The sequence below is a fragment of the Salmo salar genome, chromosome ssa23, assembly GCF_905237065.1.
Source record: "Salmo salar chromosome ssa23, Ssal_v3.1, whole genome shotgun sequence".
Classification (NCBI taxonomy): Eukaryota; Metazoa; Chordata; class Actinopteri; order Salmoniformes; family Salmonidae; genus Salmo; species Salmo salar.
In genome coordinates this window covers 38,477,479-38,487,129 of record NC_059464.1, presented here as the reverse complement: position 1 = coordinate 38,487,129, position 9,651 = coordinate 38,477,479, and the positions used below count along the sequence as shown (strand labels likewise).

Genomic DNA, 9,651 nt, shown 5'->3' with positions numbered 1-9,651 from the left:
TTTGTTACATAATACATAGAATGAATTCGGACTAAATTGTCATGCTTACAAATGACACTTTCCAGAGATATTGTATCACATTTTTTGGCAAGCCAAGAGTGGGAGCCAATGACATCATGCTTGACAACCCAACACCCTACTGACTGTGCCAAAGGCTGTGCACCTGTTATCAGGGTCCTCGAGTACTGAGTTAAGAAGCAACATTGCTAAACAACATTGGCCTGGCTGTGGCATAATCCCACCTCTGACATCAATTGTAACAAATGTAGGTTACAGCTTTGAGTAGGGTTTAATCCACAGACTAGAGTTGAAAACAACATTGTATACATTATTGATCACAATAGGTCACGCTAATACATCAGCAACTCCTTATTAACTATGTCGCAATCTCCACACTGCCCTTCCCCACCTGGACAAAAGGAACACCTATGTGAGAATGCTGTTCATTGACTACAGCTCAGCGTTCAAAACTAGAGTGCCCACAAAGCTCATCACTAAGGTAAGGACTCTGGGACTAAACACCTTCCTCTACAACTGGATCCTTGCCAGGACAACAACCTTTGCCTCAATGTGAGCAAGACAAAGGAGCTGATTGTGGACTATAGGAAAAGGCGGGCCGAACAGGCCCCCATGAACAACGACGAGGCTGAAATGGAGCGGGTCGAGAGTTTCAAGTTCCTTGGTGTCCACATCACCAATGAACTGTCATGGTGCTAACACACCAAAACAGTCGTGAAGAGGGCACGACAACACCTTTTCCCCCTCAGGGGACTGAAAAGATTTGGCATGTGTCCCCAGATCCTCAAAAAGTTCTACAACTGCACCATCGAGAGCATCCTGACCGGTTTCATCACTGCCTGGTATAGCAACTGCTCAGCATCTGACCATAAGGCACTACAGAGGGTAGTGCGTAAGGCCCAGTACATCACTGGGTCCTATATTCCTGACATCCAGGACCTATATACTTGGCGGTGTCAGAGGAAGGCCCAAAATTGTCAAAGTCTCCAGTCACCCAAGTCATAGACTGTTATCTCTGCTACCGCATGGTAAGCGGTACCGGAGAGCCAAGTCTAGGACCAAAAGGCTCTTTAACATCTTCTACCCCCAAGCCATAAGACTGCTGAACAATTCATCAAATGGCCACCCGGACTATTTATATTGACCCCCCTTTGTTTTTATGCTGCTGCTACTCTCTGTTAATTATCTGTGAATAGTCTCTTTAGAAATTACCTCTACTAACATGTACCCCGCACATTGACTCCGTACCGGTACCCCCTGTACATATCCTCGTTATTGTTATGTAATTGTTTTGTGTTACTTTTTGATCTGATTCGATTTTTTTTAACTTTAGTTTATTTTGTAAATATTTTCTTAACTCTATTTCTTGAACTGCATTGTTAGTTAAGGGCTTGTAAGTAAGCATTTCAAGGTAAGTTCTACACCTGTTGTATTCAGCGCATGTGACAAATAAAATTTGATTTCATTTCATTTGATAGCCTGTGTGCTGCTGCTGACTAAGGGCCTGGACAGGGATGATTAGTGACTAAACAGTGTCAGCGTTTCACCACTGGCAAGTTATCATTCTGTCACCCAAATTCCTAGGTGTCAGACTCACCTTCCAAGTGCGTAATTCATGGGGGGGCCTAATATGTTCCTATCAACTTTTGAGGTGTAACAGGGCTACACGATACATCATAAATAAGCCCTTAACCCGTCCTGATGTGATAGAGTTTCTCCCTGACCTTTGGAGGGAAAGTCACCCCTGCACTGTTCGCTCCTCCTTAGACGTTCATGAATGGAGTCCACTCTGTTTTCCACTCTATGTTTTGAATGAAAGTTATGATAGTAGGCCTAGATTATGATTTCCCCTACACCACAACCGCTATGAAAATACAATCCAACAAAGCTTGACTGTAGTTTCTGTGGTTGAGGAAGAGCAATAATGAAAAGCTAAAGACACTTCACACAGAACATATATGCATTTGCAGGGATTACAATCAGTGGGTCCTGTTACGCTCTGTTGTTCCAGCCAAGGGCATAGGTAATGAGAGGAGCCACAACACATGACATACTTCGTCACAGTGTGAGAGTTTTGTGATTGAAAGGGTCAGACTAAACGGGAAAACATCTCCACTATGTGGGTCTACTTTATCATGCTCTGGCACCTTTTGGACTTTGAGAGGACTCAAATTCCTTTGCCTACGTTTACTCTTTAGAATTCAACGCTTGCCTGTGCGTGCAAACACCCGTTAGGCACAAATCCTTATGAAACTCCAGGGCCAGCTTTTTTTTGGGGGGGTACTCAATCAGGGTCTCAACTTACTATTTTGAGTAAGAATAGTCGAGTACACCAGGTGCAATTTTGAAATTTGGTTGTGCATTCAGCAGTTATGTCAGTCATGTCAGTCATTGACAGTCACTCAATTAGCCATGTTAGCTAACATTTTTTACATTGGTAGTAAGTCTAGCCAGTTATCTAAACATGTAGTAATCATGGCCGAAAACTGACCGGGCACGGAGGTCATGTGCCCAGGGACCTGATCTCCAGGGGGCCCCCATTGATTTTGTTAGTCATTTTCACTCAGATATCATGTTAACATGGCATAAGTCATGGCAGAATTTGTATAACTGCTGTAAACTTGCTTTAAAACTGCAACATTTTCTCTACGCCCCATGGCAAAATGTGTACAATTGCAGGAAATGTACTTAAAAAAGGTTTTGCTCCAAGGTGTGGGGTGGGAAGGGCCCAACCGAATCTTGCTTAGGGCCCCCAAAAGGCTAGAGCCGGCCATGTGAAACTCATTTCATAAACCTTTTATTATTTGAAAATTCACACGGTAGCTTACACTTCATGTAATGCCTCGTTCAGTTGGTGCAGAACAATCTGGTTATGAGAGTCCCTGGAGCTTGTGTGTGACCCAGCTTTCATAATAGTCTCCTTACAAAATGGCATTACAACACAACAGAAATCCAGTCTGATACCAATTACTTTTAATACTGTGAAAGTGTGTGTGTGCGTGTGTGCGTGCGTTGTAGTGGTGGTGTTGGGGTGCGGGTGGGGGAGGACGGTTATCCAAACAAAAACATTGAGGTCATGTGACTTCTGCCTCATTATTCCGCTTCACTTTAACTCCTCATCCTAACTGGTTGGCTGACAGTGGTCAGCTGACTCTTCCTCACTACCGCCCTCACCTAGTTGTTTGTGTTGAGGTCTAATGGGAATGTTACAGCATCTGTAGACTAGGAAGCGAACAATATACAGCACTGTGAGAAGTATATGACTTAAATCACCTCTGATTGTGTCTCCCTATGTTGCTAGTTACATCTTGTCTTAATAATGTTGATAGTACACATGTTGTGGTGCTTCATGATAGTTTCACAGGGTGACAATCATAGTCTCCTTCAAGATATGAATTGATGTTTCCTGAATACTGTATGACTCTGTATATATGTGTAAATACTGTATAGATGTGTATATATTTATGTATATTAAAGGTGCAGTCGGCAGATGCTACATACATTTTACATTTTGTTTAGTTAATGATATATACCCATTGATTCTTGAAGAATATGACTTATAAATGCCTCATGAGCTTATTTCAACTGTCGTGCCCCATCAGAACCCCAAATATATGCTTGTCTTACTCCAATGTTTGTAAACAAAGCAATTGTAAACAAACAGTATACAGCTTCTTAACATGGTTAAAAATATACCTTTGATTTCATGGATGGCCTGTGTTTTTGGATTGAAAGGGTCAGACTAAACGGGAAAACATCTCCACTATGTGATTCTACTTTATCATGCTCTGGCGCATTTTGGACTTTGAGAGGATTCAAATTCCTTTGCCTACGTTTACTCTTTGGAATTCAATGCATGCCTGCACCTGCAAACACCCAGTAGGCACAGACGCTTGTGAAATTCGTTTCATAAACTTTATATAATTTGAAAATGCATACAATAGCCAACACTTCATGAAATGCCTCGTTCAGTTTGTGCAGAACAATCTGGTTATGAGAGTCCCTGGAGCTTGTGTGTGACCCAGCTTTCATAATAGTCTCCTTACAAAATCGCATTACAACACAACAGCAATCCAGTCTGATACAAATTACTTTTAATACTGTGAAAGTGTGTGTGAAAGTGTGTGTGTGTGTGTGTGTGTGTGTGTGTGTGTGTGTGTGTGTGTGTGTGTGTGTGTGTGTGTGTGTGTGTGTGTGTGTGTACGTGCGTTGTAGTGGTGGTGTTGGGGTGCGGGAGGGGGAGGACGGTTATCCAAACAAAAACATTGAGGTCATGTGACTTCTGCCTCATTAGTCTGCTTCACTATGACTCATCATCTTAAATGATTGGCTGACAGTGCTCAGCTTACTCTTCCTTACTACCGCCCTCATCATCTTAACTGATTGGCTGACAGTGGTCAGCTGACTCTTCCTCACTACCGCCCTCACCTAGTTGTTTGTGTTGAGGTCTAATGGGAATGTTACAGCATCTGTAGACTAGGAAGCGAACAATATACAGCACTGTAAGAAGTATATGACTTAAATCACCTCTGATTGTGTCTCCCTATGTTGCTAGTTACATCTTGTCTTAATAATGTTGATAGTACGCATGTTGTGGTGCTTCATGATAGTTTCACAGGGTGACAATCATAGTCTCCTTCAAGATATGAATTGATGTTTCCTGAATACTGTATGACTCTGTATATATGTGTAAATACTGTATAGATGTGTATATATTTATGTAAGTCTTACAGCTGTGAAATGCAGTACATTAGCACATGGTTTAATCGCTATGAGTGACTAAACTCAAACTTTGAACAGCACTTAATTTCGTCAACATGACTGATAGTCATACATTATGATGACCATGTGAATGGATTTAAGCCTTGAGTGCATCCACGTGGTGGTGCGTTGCACAGGAGTACAGGCACGAGAAGTCTCTTGACTTAGATTAGATCATGTGACCTCCACAGGTCAGAGCTCAAAGTGCGACAACAGAGAATACGTCTTGCAGGCCAGTTTCCATGGAAACGATGGCTGGCACCAGAAGGGCCATGCTGTCTGGTTGAGTGAAGCTAATGAGTTTCAATAAGTGGGGCTGAGGGTTAACTTCACGAAGAGACTTTAATGCAGTTCAGGGCGACCTTTGACCTTACAATTAACCCATTTCCACGCTTCCGGGCTTTGTTAATTACCTTTGATTACGAATGTGAGTGGAGCAGGCTGCTTCCTCATCTGAGAAGCCCCATTAAAGTGTTATTAGAGATGTTTAATCTGATAGGCTTGTTGCCATTGTGATTGAAATTGAGCTAGAAATCATTACCATTTACTAAGGCAGGGCTTATTCAATAGAGATGGAATATTTATCTTTTATCAGCATGACAATGGTAAAATGTGGGTCATACTATTCCATGGTGTGTTAAATGTGATACATCATTTTGGCCTTTTTGGCCTTTACCATTGGTCATGAATGACAGAGTTGTCAGCAAACTTAATATTATTGATGTATTGCATTTTTAACAGATATCCCTGACCTCCTTTTTGGTGGGAAGCTGTTTGCAGTTCTGACCTCAACATGCAACTGATGTCTGTTGCTGGTCCTGCGCTATGTATAGCTAGTGCTATTTCCATAGCTGTGAAAAGAATGGAACCTCCCTTTGGAGTAGACCAACTATATGCAGACCCACTTCTGTTTTGTTCGGTTCTAGAGAGAAGTCTTTCGGAAATGTTATCTCTTATTCGTTTAACTTAGTTTGTGTTTGAAATATTATTCAAAATTATATAATTGGAGGAATAACAACCGCAATGTCTAACAATGAGGCTATGGAATGGAACAGCTGTGATAATGCAGTGTGCGAAAGGGATTTGCCATATCGGGTCCCAGGACATGATTTAGGGATAGCCAAGTTAAAGTTAGTAGTGGAGGGTTCCGTTTTTACAGAAGAGAGAGATTTCCTGGTCAAGAGCTGCGAGTATTTCCAAGCTCTCTACCGTTCGGGGATGAAAGAATGCCGGCAGGAGGAAATCCACTTGAAGGGTCTGTGTGCTCGAGGATTCTTGATCGCACTGGTGGTTTTACGAGGCAAGAGACCTATCCTGGATGCTGACGAAATCGTGGAGGCCATAGAATGCGCTGCCTTCCTGCAGGTGGAGCCTCTTGCCAAACATCTCATGGACCTGATCGACTCTGATAACTGTTTGCTAATGTATCACACCGCAGCAACCTTTGGCCTAATGACCCTCTACCATGCTGCTGCACTGTTTATCCGGAACATGTACCATGACTTAGAGGTCGAAGTCAGGAAAAGCTTACCGACAGAACTTGTTGCGTATGTAGAGTCACTGGTTCCTAGCGCATTTGTAGCAGTTGGAGCCCACTCGACTTGTGGTGTGGATGAAACCATCCATGCTGGCAACAGGACTTTGTGCTACCTGGACGATGATGGGAAAAACTGGAAGGTCCTCACAGACCTACCCCTAGAGGCCAGTACCTCTATGGCCGGACTGACCGTTCTGGACAACAAGCTGTATGTCGTGGGAGGGATACAGGTGCAGGGTGCCCGCAAGTACGCTGTGGACTCCTGCTTCTGCTACAGTGTGGAGGTTGACCAGTGGACCATGATAGCCAGTCCAAAACAGTTGCGGTACAACTTCTCTCTCGTGGGACTGGATGGATGTCTTTATGCCATTGGGGGCGAGTACGAGCGAACAATCATGTCATCAGTGGAAACTTACGAAGTTGCGACTGGAAGGTGGTCATTTGTGGCACATTTGCCTCGACCAGTCACCGGAGCAGCGTGCACCAAGGGCATGGGCCGGATATTTGTGTGCTTGTGGAAGCCCATGGAGACCACCGAAATCTATGAATACCTGCCCGGGATAGACCAGTGGTTGCTTGTCAGCACTCTGATAAGGCATCAGAGCTACGGCCACGCCATGGTGGCTCACCGGGATAACCTGTATGTCATGCGTAATGGGCCACAAGATGACTTCCTGAGATGCATGATGGACTGCTACAACCTCACCACAGGCCAGTGGACAGCCTTGCCAGGGCACTTTGCCAATAGCAAAGGCTCCCTGTTCACAGCCGTGGTGAGAGGCGACTCGGCTTACACGCTGAACCGAACCATGACTTTGGAGTACGCTATTGAGGGGAAAACATGGAAGCCCAGGAACCAGATGAAGGGTTTCCCAAGAAGTGGCTCCTTGTGGACATTTTTTCTTAGGCTGCCCAAGGGACGCAGAGGGTCCATATTGAATGGCATCCCAGATGGATATGGACAATGTTGAGAGAAAAGAGACCCCTGATCAGATCTGAGAAATTCCCTTGAGAAGATGAGGTAGATGGGATCTTACAGGCGATAATTAATTGCCAGCTGAGCAAACCGGCGAAGGTATGGATATAGTTTCAGAGTATGACTCTGAAAAACCAAACTAAACATTGCCTCAATGAAAAGACCTACAACTGAGATAGATTCAGATATATTTGGCCTTTCATGTGGATTTGTGTGACCATTCCTTGAAAGTGTGAATTATAATAATAATATGGTGGCTGCTTATATTTGTCCTACTTCACACATGTACAAGTGTGTTTTATATGCATGTGTGAATTGGAAATGTGTTTTCTTTCATATCCCAGCTCCCCCTGAGACACCCTCGGAGAGTGGGGCCACAGCCAGCCATTATCAAGAGCAACCCTTGAGCAATTAGGGTTAAGTGCATTACTCAAGGGCACACTGACAGATTTTTCACCTAGTCGGCTTGGAGATTAAAACTAGCAACCTTTCGGTTACTGGCCCAAAGCTCTAACTGCTCGGCTACCTGCCGCCCTTTAGGCCCCGTGAATCATTGCCAGGTCTAAAAGGTCAATACGTAAGAGTGTGTCAGACCTATGTGACAGGTAAATTAGTTCCTCAGTTGATGTGTGACATTTTTCATCACTGTGTGTTGAATATCCAGGAATGTGATATGCTCGATATACTCTTTGAAATAAAAAAGGACAAAGGTCTGCACTCTGGGTGTTTTTTTCCCAATTACGTTTTATTTGTAATATAAACAGTAAGACATAACAGTGGAAAATCCTGTCGTAACCTTGTTCAAAGGGATATTGGCATTTTCAAGTGGAGGAGAGCCTTCGTAGGTCAAGTTAGGACAACAATGCATTCAAGACTCAATTTAGGCGAACTTTGTAAAATATCTTGATTATTCTAAAGCTTGGTGTAAAACCCATGTTTTTGGCAGCCAGATTCAAAGAAAGAAAGACTTCGGTTGAATCAGGGAAGCCATGGACAAGCTGTAATCGTACTTTGATTAGAAAACATCATTAAACACACCAGGACATGTGATTTTGTAGGACTTACTCAGGGATTGCAAGTCATATGCCATCATTTAGAAATGGTAAATTAAGTTATATGCTGTGTTGTAAATATGAGTTATTTGTGTTTCTTTCACGTGACAATAAATCTACCATTATCATTCATCTAGAGTCCAGATCCACAGACTAAGGCACCTTAAGCATAGAGCATTATTTTTTCAATTTGACTCAAGAAATATGTCTCAGTCAATACATCCACGTCAGTGATTCGATCACAATGCACAACAACGTCCATCTCATCAGTCATGTCCAAGCTCTTTCTTAGCTCCCATTCCTCTGCATTTCAGAGCTACTGTAGTTTTCCCGTAACACAAAGATTCTGTTTTTAGCGGGCTGCAGCCTTGGTTTCCTGTTGGCATTGACTGACGGAGAGTGTGTGGGAGTATAAGCGCTGTGTATACCAGGCAGAGATAGGCACAGTGGGCAGCTGGGTACACGCCACCGCAGCCAGCAATTCTAAATATGTCCATCCTGACTCAAAATTAAAAGCCCAGGGGTGAGGCGGGGACAGCGTCCTTATGTAGCGTCCTCCATCACCCCTCCCATCTGCCTGCTAGACGCCAGCAGAGAGGCGTGCAAGCTAACGTCTCGACAGTCTAGAGCTGGAGCCAAACACACAAATCATGCACAGACTACTGGAGTGTGGAAAGGACTACTGCTCTGCATGACCTTCATATGAACATCTGCTCTGTGCATCACATTATTAGCGTGTTACGACATGATCTGTGTGTTCTCCAGATCACTGTTATACTACCCTTCCCATTCTTTTATTTTTTGTATTTCACATTTATTTTATCAGGGAGTCCCATTGAGAATAAGGGAGCCCTGCGTATACACAGTTGACAAATGCAACGTAATACAAATATACAAGATTGGAAAACACACTCAAGAGAAACAATCACATACCTCAGCAAAGAGGGCCCCAATCAACAATTTCAACTGCCCGAGAGGCACCAGTACATCTAGTGGTAGATTGTTCTATACATGGGGTGCAAAGACTAAACGCAGATTTACCTAACTCTGAGGAGACCAAAGGGATCTCTAGAGTTAGCGATCCCTGAGACTGGGTATGGAAACTTGTACGTCAAAAGGTTATTAATGATGTTAGGTACAGCTGAAGTTTTTGTAAGAGAGCTTTATCAATAAAAAGAGAGCAATGAATCGGCCTATGTGACATCAAAGAGGGCCAGCCTACTTTCTGGTAAAGAACACACGGATGCATGCACCTATAGCCCGTAATAAAACATGATAAACTGCATCTAACAGCTTTAATATAGTGC

At 43.3% G+C, this 9,651-nt stretch overlaps 1 protein-coding gene across 1 annotated transcript; it reads left to right on the top strand.

The window, feature by feature from the left end:
* The first annotated feature begins 5,601 nt into the window (after positions 1–5,601).
* kbtbd13b (kelch repeat and BTB domain containing 13b) lies at positions 5,602–8,476 on the top strand. Its single transcript, XM_014170008.2, has one exon. The coding sequence runs from the start codon at positions 5,803–5,805 to the stop codon at positions 7,285–7,287; it is 1,485 nt and encodes a 494-aa protein (XP_014025483.1). The 5' UTR covers positions 5,602–5,802; the 3' UTR covers positions 7,288–8,476.
* Positions 8,477–9,651: the final 1,175 nt, after the last annotated feature.

Bases quoted from the DNA above. Each gene is read 5' to 3' on its own strand.
- kbtbd13b (XM_014170008.2), top strand. From the start codon at position 5,803: ATGTCTAACAATGAGGCTATGGAATGGAACAGCTGTGATAATGCAGTG.